The 23,251-nt window shown below is 54.8% G+C and overlaps 1 protein-coding gene across 8 annotated transcripts in view; it reads right to left on the bottom strand.

The window, feature by feature from the left end:
• Nucleotides 1-221: 221 nt before the first annotated feature.
• The window catches only part of NFATC1 (nuclear factor of activated T cells 1), a 105,333-nt gene continuing 82,303 nt past the window's right edge, over nt 222-23,251 (bottom strand). For all 8 annotated transcript variants that reach the window (XR_015242683.1, XM_086683281.1, XM_086683284.1 and 5 more), the window contains one exon: nt 222-1,963. Coding sequence is in view for 6 of the 8 variants with exons in the window: in XM_086683281.1 (XP_086539407.1) it covers nt 1,920-1,963 (44 nt within the window). In the remaining 2 variants the exon portion in view is untranslated. The remainder of the gene's footprint in view (nt 1,964-23,251) is intronic.

Genomic DNA, 23,251 nt, shown 5'->3' with positions numbered 1-23,251 from the left:
CCACACGGCCGCCTCTTCTGTGTTCCGTGCAGGCCTCTCCTCGGACGTGGAGGAGGGGACCCCACTGCAGGGGCAGCCGGTGCTCTGCGGTCGTGCCGGGGCGGCTCTGCCCCACAGCGCTTCGTGCAGATGCCAACGGAACCAGGACGTACCACAGGAAGTCACTGAGAGCCGGGTAGGGTGGTCCGCGCACGTAATGAATCACCGGCAGACTGAGATCGTCCAGCAAAAAAATATTGCTTTATTGGATCTATTTCCTAAGCACAGACAGCGGACACGAATACCAAACGTCTCCTCTCCTTAGGACAGCCTACTGAGAAGTGTTCCATGCGAGTCCTGGGGCGCTAACTGCGGGCTGCGGTCTGGGCTACGGGCGGGGCAGCAGCCTGGGAGAAGCAGGGTCAGGTCTACGAGGAGCCATGCACCGTCGCCCGTGACAGTTGTGTGCAAATGCTACAGATGTGGCTTTCGGGGCCGTGTCCTTTCTGGGAGTCAGACAGGAATAAGACATAACCACACTGAAGAGCAGTTTTAAAATCATCGTTCCTGTGGGAGAGCGTTCTCTACCGTGACGCTATGTTTCGTTATTGTAACTTACGACCTCCGCCGGCGGGTGCAATTCAGGCATGTTCCATGAGGGGGCATGAATTCCTAAGGCACAATTATTAGGTTAGCCAATTAGACCATGCTTTTTGGTTACGTGGAACAACAGGTCACTGCTAGTAACAACGTGTAATAAGCTGTTAATTGCACAAACGCAGTAGTAAAGCTTACACCAACCTATCCGTTAACAGTAACTAGTCGGAAAACATACTACAGTCGCTGCATGTTAAAACGTTTTTGGTAATCGTTGTCTTAGATGAAGCAGAGATATAAGGCTTCTGTGAAGTAATAATCTTACAGCGGAACAAATATATTACACTCCTCTTGTGATGTTATTTACAGTGACTTTCCCACCTGCCGTTTGGTAGCATCCAGGCATGGAGAACACACGTCTCCTGGCCTTCTAAAGTGCTCGGCTGACGGCACGAGACGACGAAGGCCCGCTGGAGGGACGTGGGCCCCCGTGCACGCAGCTGAAAAGCCAGGCTTTGTCTTAGATGCACCTTCCGGAACGGACGCTGGTTACTGCTGCTGACACGGCAGCCCTCGCTGGGCAAAGACCGGACGTCACCGCCTCTGTCGTTATCGTTTGCACTTAAATATGTGCCAAACCTGTACATACATGCAAACGCAAGAGCTGTCGTGTGGCAGACAGACTTCTCTTTTCGTCCAGCAACCTATCTTGTACTACCATCTTACTCGCGCTACGCTCAAAGCCAGACTAAAAACGGAACCCTAGCATGCTGCAATTAACGATCCTATGGTTCCAGTAACACGGGGGAGGGGGCAGGTGACGAGAGCGAGGACAAAGCAGAAGATCTCTACGATGCACCGAATGAGGCGACACATTGCACGCTGCAGCCCGAGGAAAGCCGAGAAAAAAAGCAGGAAGCACGTGTGACGTATTTCTCACAATGCCTACCTAGCTTGCCAGTATTCTCCTAATTTATACAAGAGAAAGCCTCAGGATGAAGTGTCTTTATAGCTTCTGCTCCTACAAATACTCTCCTGGTAGCAGACTCAGGGCTCCCCCGTGGCGCCCCGATGCTGGGGTCTGTGTAATAAGGCACTTCCAGCACTGGAGTCCCCCCGTGGGAGGCGTGCCCCTTTCGGTCTTGACACGGGAGGAGTGGCCCGTCCCACCAGCCGCTGGGCAGCTTCTGTGAGCAGACAATGCAAATCTTCATGAAGCCGGGGGTCTGACCGGCACCAGGGCTCTGCTCAGTTTATTTGAAGTCCTGGTGCCGAAGCTCAACGGTCAGCGGCCGAGTCGACACCACGCGGCTTCGGAGCGAGTTCCGTGTCGCCAGCTACGATCAGATGTTGGTGCTGGAGAGATCGTTCCGGATTATCTCATTTACTGCAAGAAAACACAATGGAGAAATCATTAGGGAAACGCTGCTCTGCCCAGAAGCGTATGTAAGAACCAGAAATCCCATCAGCCATGCTTTCGGCCAGTCACGTGGAGCCCATGACGGGGAGGGGGGTGGGTCTCTGGGCGGGATGGAATTCCTTCCTGCACCCCACTGCGGGCCTGGGGTGCCCTGAGCCGGCAGCACGCAGCTGCCCGGGACCCGGCTCCACGACTCCAGGGGCCGGCGGTGGTCGGGTTACCGCTCTAGTCCAGAAGCACGGTTGCGAACCGGCCCCGCGACGGCGGGCTCCGGGAGAGGCGCCAGGCGCCGGTCCGGGTGCCGTGAGCGCGTCTTCTCCGGGCAGGAGCGCACAGCTGGCGTCTCCACGGGAAGAGGTGGAGGCACCCCCGCGAAGTCCATGCTCAGAGAACCCCCCCCCCCTTGCTCTCGTCGTCGGACAGGCCACGTCCGAGAGGAGGGCCGACCACGGGGCGGCCTGGGCCTCCCTTTGTTTGTGGCTCTTCCTCCATTTTTGTTCCCTCGTCCGTGTCCACTATCAGCGTGTGGTTTTTGGCAGCAGGAGAGGAAATGAGCGAAGCTGGCAAAGGCCATCGTGAGCGAGCTGCACAACATCCCTCTCTCCACCCCGTGACCGGCCCCCAGGCAGGGGACGCGTCCCCACGGCCCACTTTGCCAAGAGAACTGGGGGGGTGGGGAGCACACGCTCACGTCACGGAACTGCCCGGGCTTCCCTTTGCCGCCCAGATAAATTCCGCGTGTTTCTGCAAAGGCCCCAGCGCGTCCGAGGGCGGCTTCCTGCAGCCGGCAGCTGGCACACCTGTCATCACCCCCACCCCTCCCCTAAATGCCCTTTCGACACCCCTACTATTGTTAAGAACAACAATAATAAAACGGGGTTGGGGGAACCAGGAACTGTGTCATATGGGTGCTGATAACAGCCCGGCTTCACAGGCGGGAGCCTGCCCGCGAAGCCCCAGGCCACCAGCTCTTCCCGAAGGCGCAGCCCGGGCTCAGACCCAGGGCCATGGCGTCCCACACTGTGCCCAGGCCCACCCGCGGCCTGCAAGGGGGCCGCCTATGGGGTGGGGGGGGATGAGTCACTTAATGCAAACACCAGAAGCACAGCAGGCCAGAGTGGGCGCCAGGCCAGCATGCCTGCAGAGGACACATCTGCCGGGGACACGGACGTGATGCACGAGCCACACCTTCTCTGAAGATGGCACTGACCTTCAGGCACAAAACACCGGAGGGGCCGTGGCTCACGCCGGGCGAGTGACTCTTCCCAGCTGCTAATGAGGCCCGGCTGCTCAGGCCAGCTCTCAGGACAACACCCGTCCCCGGAGCGTCCCAGGGGTCAGCCACACGCAGTTTCTCTGCGACACTCTGGCCGCCCAGCTTTGCGAGGCCCGCTAGAGAGCACTGAGAAGCGAGGCACCTGGGAAGGCAGGGCGAGGTGCTCCCCGCTTCCACCGCCCGGACCACACGGCCTCCCCCGTCACTCGACCCCGAGACTGCCCTGCGCTCCCAAGGTCCCAGGTGCCACCGGCCCCTGGAGCACGGGCACAAGGGCCTGGGCCACCAGCGACAGCTCCCCTCTGCCTCCCGCCTCACTTGCTGGGCCTTCTGTTTCGAGAGGCGCGCGTCCAGCTGGTATTTTGCAGAAGAGCGTGACACAGAAGAACATTCGCACAGAGAAGGATGACGAGTGCGAGCTTCCTCGGGGCCCTGCCTTGGCGCGGAGAAGGTCCTCCTGCCACTCACGTGTCTCCGGACCACGCGGGGCAGGCGGGACATCCTCAGGATGGCACGAAGCCGCGTGCGGAAAGCCCAGCCCCGCGGCGGCGACCGCCACCCCCCCACACAGCACGTCGCCATGGCCGGTGTGGCACCGGGCAGTTTAGAAGTCTAAAAGTCTCACGTCCTCCTACGCTGACCGGGCCCGTGGGCCCAGGAGCCCTTCCTGACCCAATTTCAGATGGAAGTCTGGGGGGCGTCCGTGGCGACGTCTGGGCTCCGGGCCCAGCAGGTGATGGCACGGTGGGACGGGGGGTCCGGCCCCCACGGGCCTGCCTGGGTTGGGGGCTGCAACACTCAGCCATGACAGCTTGTGCAGACTCAGCCTCCTGGACAGGACGCCCTGAGGGACGGGCCGGACTTGTCAGTTACACACACGGGGGTCTGGGTGTCACTGCTCCTTCTGCTGCCAAGGACAGCGAAGTCTCAGACCGGAGATGCGACCCTAGCGAGATCGCTGACCAGGTGGGGGGGAAGTTCCCGGGGGCAATAATGACCGGGCAGTCGGGGTGTTCTGAGGGGCTATAATGACGGAGATGTGAGGGAGCCAGACAAAGAAAAACGACGGAATCTGCAGGGGCCTGATGGTTAATAATGAGGGAAAATGTGGGGAAGTCACAGGGGTAATAATGCCAGGGAATGTGGGAAGGTAGACGGAGTAATAATGATGGGAAAGTGTGAGGGTCTGAGGGGGAATAATGATGGGGAATGTGGGGAGGTCTGAGGGGTAATTGTATCGGGGAAGTTGGGGAGGTCTGAGAGGTAACAGTGACGGGGCATTTCAGAAGGTCCGAGGGCTGATAATGGCAGGGAAATGTCGGGAGGTCTGCGGGGTAATCATATCTGGGAATGTGGGGACGTCTGACGGGTAATAAGGACAACCAATAGAAGGGAGGCTTAAGCAAAGCAGCCACGAATCTTCTAGTTCGCCCGGGTTACACAGAGCGCAGGAAAAACAACATCTGTGTGACACGACAAAAGGGGAAGCAGCCTCAGAAGCGGGCTTCCCCTTGCTGCCCACCGGGTCACCTGAACCTTGAAGGGGGAGCCCGAGGTGGGTGGGGGTGGGGAAATCACTCAGCGCATCCTGAGCGGCCCAGGGACCCGGCGGAGCGCGTCACGGCCCTCTGTCCTGGCACCTGCCCCCACCCAGGCTGGCAGGAGGGTCTCAGGAGGGCTGGGAGGGCCGTGCTCCTGGTCCGTCACTGGCGTCCGCGGGCTCCTGAGAAGTCACCGGCCCCGCCTGCCTCCCAGCAACGGCCGGCCGGAAGCGAGCGGTCATCCGATGCCCCCGTCCTCCAGGCCCGGCACCGTCGAGCGGCGTCACAGCGCGGCAGGCACCTTAGCACCGCGCTCAGGACCCACGCGCACGCGCCAACGCCCTTCGGACCTGCCCTGAGGTCCCCTGGGGAGCGCACGGGGCAGCCGCAGCTGACAGAAGGGGCAGGTGGACCAGGTCCCCCGCACGGCTCGGCCGCACAACTGAGGGCGGGACGACGGCACAGCCACGCTGTTTCACAATCTGTGCCCTGGCCTTGCGGGGAAAGCCTGTGCCGTGGCCTTGCGGGGAAAGCCACGCTGGCTCCCGCTCCCAGACGGACCTCAGGCAGGGCCCGAGCGCTCCGAGGGCCGGGTTGAGGACGAGAACGCGGGGTCCCGTCGCCCCTGGCCTCACCCCGGCCACGGCCTCCCACTTGTCTTCCGTGAGGTCACGGTTCCGAGGCCCCGTGAGTCCACAGCCGCCCCCGGGGGCTTGTGCTGGTGACTTTGGGGGCGGTTTTCTCTCTGTTACGGTTTCCTACAGTGTCTCCTCTCTGCTGATAGTTTCCATCTTCTTATTCAGCTTTTCCACCGACACGAAGGGTTTTTTCTCTGTACAAGTATTTTGAACTGCAGGTAACATGTGACCCTCACAGCTTGTCAGACACCTAAAAGAGGAACCTTTGCTGTGCTTGGTGTCAGATGTCCCTGCAGCAGGATGTGGTGAGCTGTTATACCACAATTTAATTTAATGAGAAAGGTTTTTTCCCTAGTATTTAAGTTTTCTCTCAAGCACTCCCAAGGTGGAAACTACTGTTTTTTTCCTGAAACTTCTGTGGCAGTTTGAATTCTTGTTTTACTCTGGGATATGTGTGCAGGATACACACACGCACCCGAGCCACCTCGACGTGCAGGTCTGAGACGGAGTGAAAAGAAAATTCGTGTTTTTCTAACATTTAAAGTCTAAAATGTACAAAGCACAGGCACGCGCTCTCACCTCCGCTCACGTTATCTGTCCACAGTCACTGGAACCTTCCAGCAACACACACAGATCTCGCGGCGATTTACAAATAAGCTCGCAAAGCAATCAGTGAAGGATCCTTTCAAAAGTAAAATTTTTGTATTTTCATCTAACGAGTTTCCTTTTCAACACCATTTTGAAAAAAACGGACTTTACAGCCTCGTGCTGTAGTGAGATGGCCTCAGTTTACCCCTGGTGCGCTTCTGTCGGGCTCTCCTGAGACAACGTGACCGAAGGGGGCGGCGAGGGTCTGAACCTCACTGAACATGTTTTCCTCGACGCCTCGCTTATAAGCCCAGTTTCCCCCCTTTTCGGAATTCCTGGTTTTCGAAAGCGGCCAAGGATCTCAATCAGAATGTCAGGAACCAGCACGGGGCAGGTCGGCCCCGCACGTAGGCGGCCCCCCCCCCCCCCCCCCCCCGCTCCCCACACACACGCACGCGCACCGTTGCCGTCCCCTGCGACAGTCCCAGGAGGGAGGGGAGGCAGACGCCACAGTCGCAGGTTTGGAAGCAGAGAGTGGGAGGGAGCCTCGGCAAGTGGCCACGGCGGCCCTCGGGCTCACGGGTGAGGAGCTCCGCCAGCCCAGGGTCTGTGCCCGCGCCTGCCAGGCCCCCTCCTCCCAGCCTGGCCTCCACTCTGCCCCTGCCCCTGGTCCCCTCTGTGCCCGCAGGGCTGCTCGGGGCTCAGAACCCGGCGTGAAGGGTGGGGAAGGGCCGAAGGCAGGGCCGCGTTCCCGTCTTCCGCGGCTTCTCTTGAAACACCACCCCCCACTGGCGCCATGCACACAGACGTGGCATTCTGTTCCGTTTGTGCTAAAAACACCTACTTTTTTTCATTCATTTCTCCTGTACGAGCTGTTCCGTGCCTTGAAAAAAAAACAAAAACTTTTTTTTCAAGGAGGAGAAGAAGCAAGCGACCGGAGGAACCAGGAACCACTCGGTGTCTGTGCGGCCACCAATTTTCCACTGCATCGTCAGAACGAACAGCGCACATCAGCATTTCCTTTGCTCTGAAACAAACAGCAAAGGGAACTGACCGCCCTCAACCCGATCACACAGATATCAAAGCCAGAGGTTTGCTGACACGCTGCATGGGAAACTTCATTCAGAAATCCCAGCGGCGCGGCACGGTGGTTCCAGGCGCCGCACGGACGGTCTGCCGGAGGCCCTGACGCGACGCTGCCCGCCTGACACGGGCCCCGCTCTTGCCGCGTGCGCCCACTCGACCGGTTTTAAGTCTGTTTTTCCGATGTGATGGCCCAGCACAGCCGCCCTCTGTCAACACACCTTGCCTGCCCGTGGGGGCCTCTCTCGGCCTCTGAGGCAGCTTGCTCACCGCCGGCCTGGGGAGGAGGGTGCCGTCCATCTTTTCGGCCCCCACACTTCCTCCGCGACAGCCCTCCTTCCTACTCTGAGGGAAGAAGTGATGGTGTGTGCGTCTATGTTTGACTTTAAATAACGGGCTTGGAAGTGATGACGGCACCCTAAGACTAGAAAGGAGACCCGGGGTCCTGACAGTGTGTCCCTTAGATCCTAAGAACTAGAGGACGCTGTGCGATCAGAGTTAAAACAGAAACAGACTCTGGGAGGGAAAGCAATCCCCAGAAAGTGACAGAAACGACCCAGCATCTAGGTGGTGCTTGTTTTGAAAGGCGGCCCGACCCCTGTTGTGTGGAGTGGGGGGTGCCCGGGGCCGTGAATGAAGCCACTTCAAAGCCAACAACTCCTCGTGGTCCCATGATTCTCTAACTTTCTCAGAACTCAAGTCCCTTCACGTGATTGCCGCACCATTTAAATGGCGGGTCAGAGATTCATGAACGGAGGCCTGTGACCTTCCCCGGAAAACCTGACGTGAGCTCTTTGCGCCCCAGACACTCGCTCTCGGGGCGGACGCGGCAGCGGGAGGGCCGGAGGAAGACGACCTCGGTCCTGTTCTCACCCTGCCCCTGCGCCTGACTAGAGCCTGAGGGTCTCCTCCGTGACAAGGGGGCTTGGCCGAGACCCCTCTCTGCCCTCCGAGTCGGGGATGCCGTGATCACGCCGAACGGAGAAACCAACCTCCCGGTTGGAGTTGCACATGCCGAGCATAAGACAGGTGTGAACCGCACAGCACCCTCCCCAGCCCTCTGGGAGGTGGATGTTATTATCGTTCTTCGAAGACGGGCCCAGAGAGGGCAGGGGACGCTCCAGGCCTCACACAGCATCGTCAGCGGCCTGAGCAACGGCCTCCTTGGGGACAGGCTCTCCAGGCTGGCTTTCTGAACGGCAGAGGGACGCGTTGACGTGCCCAGCGCGTGCTCAGCCAGCCTGCTTCCACAGCCGACGTGCCGCAGGACTGGCATTTTCTGGTGAACGTTCAGTTTCCTGTCCGTGGGAAGAGTGGACTTTCGGGCACATCAGCGGAGGCCTGGGCTAGGCCACGCTGCACGCGCGCTCACAGAGACTCACCACGGTGCCGAGAGGCGGGGGTCATTTCCGTGTGTTGAGTTTCAGTGTTTCCTGCACAGCGTGTGCATTCTTTAGAGGATCAGAGCACCTCTCCGTGTAGGCGTGTCGTGGGCTAACGCAAACACGGGCCGCGCGCCCCGTGTCTGTCACAGAGCGCCGACAGCCCCGGACGCAGCCCTGAGTGTCACCCGGGGCAAAACAACTGAACGGACGCCCCTGGGCTGCCCCTGCCTGGCCCCACAGGCCTGGGACCGTGGGCGGGGGTCTCTGTCCCCCCACCCATCACGGTCGTGGGGCCCACGTGCGGGGCTTCGGGGAGGGAGGACACGGGAGAGGCGGGTGTCCACACAGACACTGGGCTGACTTCCTCGGGAGCTGGGTTTGGGCCTCGGGAGTAAGAAATCCGGTTCGGCAACGTTCCCCCAGCCACACGGCGTCATCTTTGCTTTAAAAAAGTTCAGTGAAGATGGCTAAGGGCTATACTTCACAAGTAACACTCTTGCGTCTGTTTGAAAAAAATATCGATTGCGTCAGTACTCGTTAACTTGATTACGTAAAACACGTTTTTAAAGCATCTTCCTCCTTTCCGATAGTGAGGTTAGTTCTGCTAAGGAGACAGTTGTCCCGTGAAGTTTTAAAAATTCAGAGTCAGCCTGGCAGGGCCACTGTTCCTTTTTCATTTCTGGTTTGACGACAGGCCACAATGCCGCTTTTTCACGAAGAGGACGACTTTTCAAAAGCATCGCTGTCCTTTAAACACAAGCCACGTGGGAAACAAACAGGCCGGAAGGGATCCACACACGATTAAGTTCTGGGCGTAGGTCCTGTGGCCACAGCGGCACTGTCTCGTCCCGTGGGCCCGCTCAAAGCTCACGGCCAAATTAAGTACCGCGTGTAAAGAAACGTACAAGGGTGGTTGGTACGCGCTTACTCAGTTTTTTCTGAGGGACAGCAAAATGCGTGCCCTTCATCAGAGACATTTTTATTTTTAAGGGAGAGCCAAAATAGCTTTGTGAGGAGCAAAACAAAACAGGAAGGCCGTTTTCCCCATTCCTATAACTAAAAGATAATTTTAAAAAGTATTTGCTAACTTTCCCAGAAAATACACCGTTAGCTAAAGTTGGTGCTGTAACCCGAGAGGATGATAATTTAGGCAGACAGCAGTGCAACCAGAAATATCGCTGGCCCGGTAGTGTCTGCCGTGCGAACCTTTACACGGCCAGTGGTTCTGGGACTCGGAGGCCACCGGACGCAAATCCTAATGAGCGCGCGGGTCCCCGCTGCCGAGACCTTCCGTGCGGAGGGCGTGATCCACGCGGTCGGTGGCCTGCTGGACACACAGTGTTCACATGCACCACTGCACAGACGTAGCCAGACCTCCTTGGTGATCGAAAGCATTACGGCAGGTGTGGGCAGTGCGTGAAAACCACGATAAAAGCCACCGCTTGGAAAGGTAGGAGCAGAGAAGAACACGCTTTTGTTCCCCCCCAAGCACGGGTGGGCGCTGAAGAAAGCTGGAGCCGTCTCTCGTGCGGGGTTTTAATTTCTTAAAAGAGGCAGCATCTCACAAAGCCCGCCGTCCCTACCTCCTCGTTCACCGGTGGGCACTCCGTCCGTGGCCTGGTGTGGACGGCAGGCTCAGCGTCCATGCGGCCCCACCTGGCGTGGCCGGTGCTGTCCCCGGCCCCGCACGGCCTCGGGCGAGAGCAGGTGCCCTTCTGCAGGACTATCACAACCATGGCAATTCTGAAAATGCAGAGTTGCAACATCACCGAAGTCCTGTTTTACTTTCTGACTTTTTTCAAAGACGCTTTGTGAGGCGGTGGAAAATGAGGCCGTCTCTCAAGTTTCATTAAAAAGTAAGTTCCCGTGTTACCTCGGGTGTCCTGGACCCATTTCAGCCTTCACTTATTTTTATCTTTTTAATCATAATAAGCCACTGCCACGGGGCCTGCTATTTTTGGAAGGAGGGACCGGGACGGCGAAGTCTGAGTGACAACAAGTCACGGTTTTAATAAAACATGACCCTCCCGACTGCGTGTGGGGCTGGCACTGGCAGATACTATTGTCACACGGGACTGTCAGCCATTAAAACAGAATAATTTTCCTGCCTTCAGTGCCTGCTTCCTTATTTAGCCCGAATACTCCAGATAATGCGAACGCCCGTGTGGAAACTCCAGCCTCCGTGGGGACCGGGCCGGCCACGTGACTGGGGGGTTCCGCGGGCGTGCAGCGGGCGTATGCTCCCCTATCACCTGGCCCATTTTTGTATCCACGCCAAACTCACCCCACAGTTGCTCCTGGGGATCACTAAACCACAAGCGTTTTTCCAGGGCTTTCTTTGTGCTGCTAGAAAACACATTCCCCCAAAATATACAATTTCTATTCACGCAGAATTAACAGAAATGAAAAAATAAAAGACCAGAAAGGCTCCCTTTAATTAAAAAATAACAACGTGAAGTGGACTGAGAGAGACAGAGAGACGATCGGGCTGCTGCCTCCTGTCTCCCTGTCCAGGGACACGAGTCGGTGTCCTCAACACAAAAGGCGCTAACGAACCAAGTGGCTCCCGATCCTTTGTGGGCATCGGCAGCGTCCACACGACGGTGCACCGGCTGGGCCTCGGCAGGCCGCACCAGACCGCCTGCCGGCCCAGTGCAGGCCAAGCGCCCTCCACGCGCCTGGCAGCTGCCGGGTTTGGTCAGAAGAGGCTGCTCATCACGGAGGCAGAGGAAAGGCTCAAGCCCACCTGTTCCTGGCTTCACGGGAAGTGAAACCACACCTTGTCAGTTAATGTGAGTTTGAAGTAAATCCTCACCTTACCAGAGAATCATGAGTAATTCTGTCAGGCGGGGCTGCCCTGCTGTAATCACATAAGAAAGTGGTCAATGGGGCGCCTGGGTGGCGCAGTCGGGTTAAGCGTCCGACTTCAGCCAGGTCACGATCTCGCGGTCCGTGAGTTCAAGCCCTGCGTCAGGCTCTGGGCTGATGGCTCGGAGCCTGGAGCCTGTTTCCGATTCTGTGTCTCCCTCTCTCTCTCTGCCCCTCCCCCGTTCATGCTCTGTCTCTCTCTGTCCCAAAAATAAACAAACGTTGAAAAAAAAAAAATTTTTAAAAAGAAAGTGGTCACTTAAACGGCCGTCTGTACCTGCGGGATGGCAGGAGGCAGACACGAGGTCCAGGACCCGGGTCCTTGCGATCTCAGCAACGACCACTACAGGGCAGAGAAGGAACAGAGTGCTGTGTCCTGCCCACCCTGAGTGTGGACCTGGGTGAGGGCCCTGGGGACCCACCGCACTATTTATCGTATCTTGCACGCGTCTGAAACTTTTGTAATTAAACGCCAACACCGTCTTCAGAGGCAAGCTGGAGCCCGGGAGAAGCCGGTGACTGTCAGTCAGCCTAGGCACCTCGCCTGCTACCTGGGGAAGCTGCTGGGCGGCCGAGCCCATCCCAGGGCAGCGCCCACCCCCAGCGATGTCCTCTGCACCAAGACACCTTTTCACCCTGCCACCTGGGACGCCCGCGTCCCGCTCCTGGCTCTCCTGGCCCCCCGGGGGAGGGCTACCTGCTGCCACTCCCGTGCTCACGGGCCCCATTGGTCTGAGCCCACCTTGAGGGTAGGAATTGTTCCTGTGAGTATTGAGAAAACCGACCAGCATCAAAGCCGGCTTCTTTATTCTGTGAAGACCTGAACAGAAAAATCACAGAACGCAGGAAGAAAACCGTGTGCAAAACCGAGCTGGTAAGTTCCTCTCAGAGATTCTGTGTGTGGAAGAGACAACCGAACTGAGAGGAAGTGGCTACCAAATACAGCCCAGGGAACAGGCCCCTGGTCTGGAGGACATATTGACCCTGGAGTGGAAAAACACCCAAGATTGAATTTTTGTATTGATTATCTGATTATTAATCTTTATAGAAGCTATTCCAACACTGCACATAATGAGTAATTCATCACAGTATATTAGGTGCCATGGAAGCTGCATTCAGTATAAAGGGCCATTAAGTTTCTTGTAATTGCCCATTACTGGAGCTTTCGTTAGTTCTAAATCAAATCAGCAGGACCGGCATGTATGCGCTCTAATTGACTTTATGTAATAACCGCGCGCCCCTGGTCCACCAAAAGGAGCGGTCTGGCTGTGTCACGGCGCTCCCGAAGACCACTTCTCGGCCTGAGGCCTCAGGTGGAACCGCTGTTTCCGGCCCTCCTCGAAAGGACAGACCCAAGCCGTCACCCGAACGCGGGAAGGACGCGGGGGGCCCGGGGAAGCACCCCGCCTGGGTCTGCAGCTTTCTCAGAGCTGCTTTCCGGGGAGAGTCTACCCGCTCCGAACTCCCGACGGAACCCAAGCTTGGAGACGGGTCACGTCCTTCAGAGGCCCACACATCTGCAGCTGTCCACGTGGAGCAGACACGGGACAGGTTACCACCTGTTACAACCCAGCCCGTCTCACTCGCCTGAAAAGTCCTCCCAAACCCATCTCTCGGTCCCCAGACTCAAGGCAAGCGCGCGGTCATTAGTGGTCCGGCAGCTTGGCTTTGTCTTCTCGAACCGCTATTTCAACTGTGACTATTGTCAGCTGCCTGACCTCCTCTGCGCACTCCCCTCTAATTTTCGAGGAGCCACAGAACTGAGGTGTGCGTGTGTTTTGAAGGCCCTGCGATGCCAGAACAGAGTGAGGAATCTGCAAATATTGTTTGTTATGTCCTCTTTTCAAAGTTGAACGGATCCTCTGCGTGAGTTTCCAGGAGACCGAGCGAGAGCTAAGTAACAGTCTCACCGGAGGCTTCTGGGCATTTATTGCTCAGGCCGGGCCGACGTCACCGCCCAGCCACGTGGCGGGCTCGCGTCTGCCGGGTTTCTTCCTTTTGGTGGGGCTATGAGCCATCCATTTGCAAAATCTGGCATTAACTCTCTCTCTGTTTATCTACATTGGCTCCCGAAGAAGCCTTAACATATGTCCTCAAAAGGAGGCAACGTGCAGAGAACGAGCTATTTAGAAATATGTGTGCACAACAGACGTTAGCTCAGACTGAAGGGGCTCTGTATCGGGCGTGAGTAACTTTACGGCAAAGCAGTGTCTGAGCTTTCCCCAGGGTCTTGACAGTCTGTGGCCATTTCCACAACAAAGAGCTACACGGACTAGCCGGAGGAAGTGGACAGGTCCGGGGTCCCGGGCACAGTGCAGGCCTAGGCGCCCGAGGTCAGCCCCTCCACCACGGCTCCACCTTCCCCACAAGCGGCCAGAGGTCTGGCCACACTTCCACGCACCCATCTGAGTGCTGACTTCAGGAAGCCCTGCTCAAGTGGAGGTCACCGATGCAACGGTGACCAGAGCTGCTCTAAGAGTCCCCCGAGTGTCTGCAAAGATGCTCCCGGTGCCCAGGGCCCTGCTCTTTGCAGCTCGGGACACTGAGGGGCGCCGGGAAGAAACCACCCAGAGGGTTGTGCGTCCTGAAGCTCTCCTCACCTTCCCAGCATTTAATGAATGTGCTGGATGCCATCTGCTCAGCAAGGCCCACACTCCAGGCCCCAGCTCCTCCCAGCGCAGAGGGGCCTCCTCCCAGCTGCGCCCTGGGGGCAGGTAGGAGCCGTGCGGGTGCCCGGCCACCCCCGCCGGCTCCCCAACACCAGGCTCTGCCGACCTAGCAGGGCGGCAGCTGGGGACGGCTCCAGGCCGCGTGCACTGGGCCCCGCTGCCCACCTGGCCTTGAAAACACAGAAACAGGAAGCAGAACAGAGGAGGAAGCGGCAGGCCAGGGAAGGGCCGATTCTGGTAAAAGGCTCGCTTGAAAGCCCAGGTCAAAAGGCACCCCCAGGGAGCCTGCCACGCCTCTGGGGAAATGCTCACCAAAGTGATCAATCACCCAGTTTCCATCCGTATGTCTCCGTGCCATACTTCATTCCGCCCTATCGGGACAGGAAGCTGCACGCAGGATGGAAAGCTGGCACTTGGTCCCGTGGAAACCACCGTTTCCATCTCCGAGAGTGACAGAGCATCAACACCGTGGTTAACGGGTGATGAGAGATAAGGACCAGGGGAGCGGAGGGCGGGTGCGGCCGCTCTGCGCACTTTCCAGCGTTTGGACAAAGTTCGCAACGACAGTCCGACGCGTGCTTCCCACGCTTTTAATCCAGACAAACACTCGATGAGCGGCCAGACCTTGACGAGCAGGTTTTGGGCGCTTTTCTTAAATTCAAGTGCGTAAAAAAAATGTGGGCGTGCCACTCTCCCAGCCCCAGCACTGCGAGCCGTCCTGTGGCTTTATCAAGTGTAGCCGCAGACACCCCCGCCGAAGCCAGAGCGAGCCCGCCGCTGACGGGCAGGCCGCGCGGCCCAGCGCCACCGCCCTCCCTCCGTCCACCGCCCTTCTGCTGTCCAGCCATCTGCCAAGAGGAAATAACTTCGCTGTGCTGGGAGTCTGGGAATCCCAGAAAACAATCTTGAATCCACAAAAATAATTGAAGTTTGCTTCTACTGAGCCACTTGGTTCCATTCTGATTTTTATTACAATGTCAACAAGAGTTTAATTTGTTTTAAAGTTTAGGTTCTTAAATCTGAGCGATATACGGTAGTTTACGGCTTGCTGGCAACAGCTACCGTGGAAAAAAAAAAAGCAAAGTGCAAATAAAGGCGACTCGAGGTTTGACACCGTGAAGGCGGGGAGGTGTGCCAAGAGCAGCAGGCACAACACGGCCTTCCCCACCCGGGACGCAGCCGTGCCGCGGCCAGGGGCACGCTCCCTGTTCCCCGATCTCGTTTGGGGATGGCAATTCAGGGGAAATGTCCCGAAATGCAGTTTCTCACGCGAAACGTTCTCAGATGCCAGCTAGGGCCGTAACGGCGCCACCGTCTTATCTGGAGTCCCTTCTGGAAACCGGTTCCAGCACAAGCCCGAGAGGGGCCGGTGGGGGAGAAAGGTCTGCCCCACCCAGAGGGTCCCGGCGCAGGCAGCGCCGAGCCCGTGGACTTCTCAGAGCCACCCCAACGGGGAACCCATCGTGATGCGGACCGCCGGCCGAGACCTGCCCCTGGTTTCCAGCCCAGCTGTCTCTGGGCCACGGCTCTCAGCCCCATCAGAACCATCTGCCCGTGTCAGGGGCAGAAAGGACAGAGGGGCCGGACAACAAGGCTTTCCCCGGGGTCTTGACAGGTCTGCAGCCATTTCCACAACAAAGAGCTACACGGGCTAGCCGGAGGAAGTGGACAGGTCCGGGGTCCCGGGCTTCTTCCTTTTGGTTTGAAGGGTGCTGCCCATGTGCGGGTCCCACTTTGGGCTCTCAGGCCCAGCTGCCCACTCTGAGTGACCAGCCAAGGCCCCAGGGGGCAGCCAGGCTCCCCTACATCTGTGTGGCCAGATGGTGTCTCTGTGGCACATTCCCCCTTCCCCCCTGCGGTGGACTCGGGCTAGAGCCAGACCCCAGGCAAATCACAGGCGTTTCTGGACGCCGCCGAGGGCCATCAACTGCCACTGTCCTCCGGGCCCACTTCCTGCCATATCTAAACTAACAGCAGCTGTGGGGCCTGATAGGGCCGAGTGCTGGGGAAGCCTGCACCCTTGGGTGGGAGAGAGGACGGCCGGGGGGCTGATAACGCCGCCCCCAGGCCCGATGACTGCATCCTGCACTGTCTGCCCCATTTCAGAACAAAAGAACACCGGCCGCTGGCTCTGCAGCGACAGCGTGCGCCCAGGGCGGGGAGTGGTCTGGCTGACTCGGCCCATTGTGCGCAGTATCAGGCTCTGATTAGCCGGGGTCCCCTGGGCCCGATAAGGGCGGATGTTTCAGAAAGGAACAGGCCTTCTTTGTTCTGCAGTGTGTGTAAGTGTCCACGTTATAATCTGCAAGGAAGGAAGAACCCTGCTTCAAAATTCAAGCAGAGAAAGGTACGGGGACTCCCAGTTCCGTGCACCCACCCGACATGGAAACCGATGGACAGGCTGCATGCCTGACGGCGGGAAATCGAGGACGCTGCCACGAGGCAACCGACGGAGCGGCCCCCGGTACCACTCACTGGCCGTGTCTCCCAAAAGGTCCCTACGTCGGCTAAATGGGGGATAACGTGGAAGCACACGCAGTTTTGCGCCCCCCGAGAAATTCGACCGCCAGCATTGTGTTCATGCCACATGCAAACAAACTGTCTCCCAGCTGTCCTTAAGAAAGGAGTCCGAGGACCGTCCGTGTTCCACAAAGGAAAAACCGTACGTGACGCACACAAGCCTTCGGCTTCAAAAGAGCCGTTCTGCCTCTGGCATCGAGTGTCTTAACAAGCCTGGGTGACTTTGGAAGGAAGCTCCTTAGGCCCCGCAACAGATGCAGACCTAGAGCCATCCCTGGAGGTCTGGCTCTTCTGGACACGTTCACACGGACGGAGCCACGTAACAGGGGGTGTTTGTGTCCAGCTTTTTTGACTCGGCCTTGTGTTTTCCAGGTGCCCCACGCTGGAGTGTGCATTAGCACGTCAATCCTCCTTCTGGCTGAGTAACACTCCATCGTCTGGTTGTGACATGCCTTTCCCGTCTGTGGTCCAGGGGCTGGACGCTCGGTCGTCTCAGATGTTCGGGCAGTATAAGTAACGCTGCTGAGAACATCTGCACGCAGGGCCTTGTGTGGACGTCGGTGCTGACCTCTCATGGGCAGATACTGAAGCGTGGAACGGATGGGCCACGGGACACAACTGTGCTCCCGTGTCCTCTGCCTTTTCCCACGTGTGCCGCTGCCATTCTTGCTTATTAGACCCCCTCCACTGGGTACAAAATCACCTCCGTGTCGGTGTCACGGCTGCCCTCCCTGATGACTGACGACGTTGAGCATATCTGCACGTGCTTATTGGCCATTCACACGTCTACTTAAATCTTAGATGCCAGTTTTTGTCTAGGCTGTCTTCTTATTGTTGACATAAGACGTCTGGTACATTCTGGACACGAGCCCTCGATCAGATATGTATTTTGCAACTATATTCTTTAGTCAATTGTTTGTCTTCTCATTTTCTGAATAGTTCTTTCGAAGCAGAATAAAATCTGCATTTTGATGGGGTCTCATTTGCCCATTTTTAGATATTAGACTATGTTTTTGGTATCATATCTAAAAAGTCTTTGCCTAATCTAAGGTCTCGAAAATTTTTCTCTTATGTTATTTACTACGTGTTTATCGTTTTAGCTTGTACATTTAATTCCAGGATCAACTTTGAGATTTTTGTGTACGGTATGAGGCTAAAGGTGCAAGTTCACTCTTTTGCACGTGGATATCCAATTCTTCTGGTGTCATTTGTTAAAAAGGCGATCCTTTGCCCCAGTTAAATGGCTCGGCATTTTTGTTAAAAATCAACTTACCATAAATGTAGGGATTTCTTACCTCTAAATTCTGTTCCGTTGACCTGTATGTCTTACGCCAGTGCCACACTGTCTTCATCATTGTAGCTTTATAGTAAATTTTGAATCGGGAGGTGTGTGTCCCGCTCCGTTCTTTGTTTTTAAAATTGTTCTGGCTACTCTGGATCTGTGAAATTCCGTATGAATTTTAAGATCATTTTGTCATCTGTCATGTTACTGAAAAAAAGCAAAACCAAATACCTGCTAGAATTTTGATAGGGATTGCACTGATGCCATAAATTAATTCCATTAATTCCACTGTGATGAGAATTAATCCTTTAAAATTTACTAAGGCTCGTTGTATGAATAGAAAACGTACCCTGGAGAATGTTCCACCCACATTCCACTCTGTTGAGTGTTCTATCCATGTCTTTTGGGTCAAGCTGGTTGACAGCACTGTTCAATTGTTCTACATCCTTCCTGATTTTTTGTCTAGTTATTCTGTCCATCACTGACAGTAGTGTGGTGAGGTCTCCAGCCATTATTTTCGTCTTTCCGTTTATCCCTTTAAATCTACCAATTTTTGTTTCGTGTTTTATGCGGGCGTTTTCAGGTGCAAATATATTTAAAACTATTGTATCTTCTTGCTCAATTTACATTTCACTCATTATAAATTGTCCCTTTTTGTCTCCATCAACATTTTCTTTCAAGTTTATTTGTTTTAAGGGGGTTGCAGAGAGAGAGGAAGAGGGTGACAATCCCAGGCAGCATGGAGCCTGATGCGGGGCTTGAACTCACGAACCATGAGATGGTGACCTGAGCCAAAATCAAGAGTCAGACGTAACTGACTGAGCCACCCAGGCGCCTCGACATTTTCTTTGGTCTTAAATTGATTTTGTCTCCAAATCTCTTTTGGTCACTATTTGCTTGGTATATCTTTTCCATCCTTTCAACCTATTTGTGCCTTTAAATCTAAAGTATGTCGTCTGTAGACAGCACATAATTGGGTCCTGCTTTGTTTTCTTTTCCCTAATCCAGTCTGACAAACTTCACCTTTTTATTGGAGTATTTAGTTCATTTAAATTTAATGTAATTTTGTTGTACGAATTACATTTGCCATTTTGTTGTTTATTTACCATGTCTTGGGGGGGGTTGTTTGTTGTTTTTCTTGTTTCTATGACCTTTCATTACTACCTTCATTTGTGTTAAAAATGTTTTCTAATGTATCACTTTAATGCTTTTTTTGTTTGGTTTGGCTTGGTTTCATTTACGGTGTAAATTTTTCAATTAGTTTTTTTGTGGCTCTTCTAGAGATTATAATATACAGCTTAAAGCCTTCCAGTTCAGTCTAATATTAACTTATTCCTAATAACATAGAGAACCTTTGCTTTGATACAGCTTCCTTCCCTACCATTCCCTTTCTGTTATTGTCACACAAATGACACCTTTATATATATATATATTTTTTAACGTTTATTTATTTTTGAGACAGAGAGAGACAGAGCATGAACAGGGGGAGGGTCAGAGAGAGGGAGACACAGAATCTGAAACAGGCTCCAGGCTCCGAGCTGTCAGCACAGAGCCCGACGCGGGGCTCGAACTCACAGACCGCGAGATCATGACCTGAGCCGAAGTCGGCCGCCCAACCGACTGAGCCACCCAGGCGCCCCAAATGACACCTTTATATAAGCCAATCAGAATAGTTTTGTAATTTTTGTTTTATGTATTTTCTTTTAAACAAGTTTGGAGAAGAAAAGAGTTTTGAAATATGTATGCTGTCTTTTTAATTTGTCTACAAAATTACTTTTTACCCAGTGCGCGTATCTGAGTTGCCAACAGCAGAGAGGACTGCCTTCAAAACGTCTCCTAGGTCAGGTCTGCTGGCAACAAAATATCCACATCGTTGCTTACCCAAGAACAGTTTTATTTCCCCATTAAAAAAATTTTTTTTTAATGTTTATTTATTTTTTGAGAGAGACAGAGACACAGCAGGAGCAGGGGAGGGGCACAGAGAGGGGGAGACAGGATCCGAAACAGGCTCCAGGCTCTGAGCTGTCAGCACAGAGCCTGACGCAGGGCTCGAACTCACAAACCGTGAGATCATGACCTGAGCCGAAGTCGGACGCCCAACCGACTGAGCCACCCGGGCGCCCCATTTCTCCTTCATTTTTAAAGCTAGATCTGCTAGCTATTGACTTCTTGGTCAATGGTCTTTTCCTCTGTGACCTCTGAGATTGCTAGTGAGAAGTCAGCCACTACTCTTGTTGAGGACTCCGTGTCCCTGGGGACTTGTTTCTCTCCTGCTGGTTTTCAGGATTGTGTCTTTCCCTTTGACTTTCGACAGTCTGATTACAATGGGCTTAGCTGCATTTCTTTGGATTTATTCTACTTGGAATTTGTTGATTTTTTTTTTGTTTTGTTTTTGGATATGTACAATGTTTTTCATCAAATCTGGGGAGATTTGGGCCATTATCTCTTCATATATTTTTCCTACCCCTTTCTCTCTCTTTCTTGATTCTCAGTATGCCTATTTACATGTTTTATGGTTTCCCACACATTCATTTTCCTTTTTTCTTTCTTTTCCTCAGACTGGATAATCTATAGACATTTCTTCAAGTTCGTTGACTCTTTTTCTCCGCCAATTCCAATCTGCCTCTGAGCCTCTCTGATGAACTTTTCGTTTCAGTTATCGTACTCTGCAAGGCAAGAATGTCTACTTGGTTCTTTAAAAACCTTTTAATCTCGTTATGGATAATCTCTATTTGCTGAGACACTGTTGTCATACTTTCCTTTAATTATTTAAACATAGTTTCCTTTAGTTCTTTGAACAGATCTCCAGCTGCTGACTTAAAGCCCTTGCTGCTAAGTCCAACAGCTGAGCCCTCTCAGGGACACTGTCTACTCTGGTGCGTTGTTTCTTCCCCGTCTGTATGGGACATATTTTCAAATTTCTTTCCAGGTTTCGTAATGTTTTAGTTGAAAACTGGGCATTACAGATAACGTATTGGAGGAACTTTGGAAACAGACTCCTCTGCCAATAGGGTTTGCTCTTTATTTCCCCCTTCCCTTGCTGCTGTGTATTTGATGACTTTTCTGGACGGATTCTGTGGATCCTGTATTCTCTGTAATGCGTGGCTACTAAGTTCTCTATTCCTCTTTGAAAACCATGTTTTTATCTTGAAGCCTGGCTTCCCAAGGGTCACTCTCAGGTTAGCAGGGTTAATGGTCAGTTGGGAGGTTTCTTTAAATGCCTTACGTCTCCACCTTCTGTTGATGAGATCGAACTGCAGGCAATCCCCAAGTCAGCCTCAGCATCCACTTTGCTTCCGCACAAGGTCTCCAGGCCAGCCTGCGGCGAACGACCCGGTCCTTTCTTTCCCCGGGTCTTTCCTGAGCATGTGCGCGTCTGTGTGCACACGTGCGGTCTCCCGGTCCCCGGGAATATGTCGGGGCTTGTTAACCCCGCTGCGGTCACCTAGTGTGGCCGGTCTCCCGCTGGCCCTGGTTGAGATCCCAGCCTGGGCAATCTCCCGCAAGCGTGAGTCTAGCCGTCTGTGTTTTCCATCATGGCCCGGGAAGACGACCCTTCCAGGGAGCTTCACCACCAGTCGAGACACTGTTTGCGCTTCGGGGCAGGGTGTTCACCGAGCCCCACAGAGGCCAACGTCCTTCACGGTCTGTGAAGCTGCTGTCTTTCCACAGCTGTGCTCCAAGGAGCTGGGGAAGGCGGATGGGAGTAGCCCCCGCCTACACCATCACAGACCCACACTTCTTCGTGGGTCCGTTTTTTCTCGAGTAAATGCTTTTCAGTTTGTTCTGCCTCTTCGGTGAACTTCCAGATTGTGAAATGATTGATTTGGTAGTTCTGTCAGGATCTTTGTTGCTTTCTTTGGGAGTGCTGACTGCGTGAGGCCCTCTCTCCAACACTCTGCAAGTCCTGTCTGTCTTGGCATCCTTTCCGAGCTCTCGAAAGGTGCCTCCGGCGAGAACCAGAGGTTCCCCGATGAAGACACACCACGGTCCTCCTGGGTTTGCAAGGCCCACTCACGCTTGCAAGCCAGACTTTTAAGCAGGACGCTTTAAATGGCACAGGTCTAGTGGGCGGAGATACTCATAACAGAGCCGACCCTGGTAGAGAGGCTGCACTTACACCACAGCTGGCAGATCCCCGTGGTGCTCCTGGCCTGTCACTTGTTCAGTGTGATGTGAGCACATTAACCAACCCGTCTGCGAGCCCCGTCTCCCCTGCCGAGTGTGGCCAACACTGGCACTTCCGGCCACGGGTCTGTTCCAAGGCTGAAGATGTGAACTGAGAGAACGTATGCAAACAGTCAGTCTGAAAAGCGCCAAAGGCCGTGCTGTTACTGGCACGTGGGTTCTCTGTTGACAATGATGCGTCAGCTCGGTCGGGAACGACTTTCTCAGTTCCGACGGGAAGAATGTTGCTACAATTCCAAGCATCCGTGTTCTTCTCTGCCTGAACGTGACGGACACCCGTGAGCCAGTGACTCGGTGTTCCTTAGGGATCCGTAGGTAAGAATACACTTTTCTGTCAGGAAGATCGCTTAAAAGCGTCCGTGCCTAGCCGTCTCTTTGCCTGCAGCTCCAAGGGCAGGAGAGCCCAGCGCCCGGCCTGAGTTACAGAAGAGTCTGGCTGCTCTTACAAAAACACAGTTGTCCGACAGATGTAGACAGAGCCCTCCGCTGCCCTGGTCACCACTCTCCCCAAAGAGACACCGGGCCCTGATGGTCGATCACCAACCGTGCTTTTTGAATGTGGCTATTATGCTCTTAAACGCTTTGCCTTACAGCTTCATGCTCCGGCGACGCGGCACAGTGGCGTGCTATTCGCAGGCTCACAGATCTGAAGGTATCTGTAAAGAGCGCTCATTCTCAAGTAGGAAAGCACCGCGAGCCTCAGAGAAAGAAAAGGCACGGAGCCCAGGCCCGAGTCGTACAACCTGATCTGTGGCAGAGACAAAGCCATTTAAAGAACTCTCAGCAAGGTGCCCTGCTCTCTGCAGGAGGAAGTCAGAAAGAACCAGCATGGCAGTCATGAAATGCTTGTCCACGCACACTCTGCGACTACTCAGAGCTTGCCCGTGACAAAGGACAAAAGCACCACGAGCACGTCCCATGCTGCCCACAAGCACGGTCACGTCTGGGCATCAGCTGGCGGGTCCTCTGCGCTCCTGCCGTATGGAGCAGATGGAAGGCTGCTGAGCTCCATGGCGGTCCTGGGCTCTTCCCTTTGCTTTCCTTCCCCAACTCTATTTCTTCATCTCAAGTTAATACTAAGAGGGAAACGAGCTAAGGCCTGTGACGGCAAGGAGAGGCGGAAACATCACTGACGGCAATCCCACCGATCCCCCTCCAAGTACACAGAAAGCACGCAGACTCTAGAACGATATCGTCATCAGAAACAGGATAACTCA

This window comes from Puma concolor, chromosome D3 (assembly GCF_028749965.1).
Source record: "Puma concolor isolate L17-30 chromosome D3, mPumCon1.1.hap2, whole genome shotgun sequence".
In the NCBI taxonomy this organism is placed as follows: Eukaryota; Metazoa; Chordata; class Mammalia; order Carnivora; family Felidae; genus Puma; species Puma concolor.
This window is presented reverse-complemented; position numbering and strand designations above follow the sequence as displayed.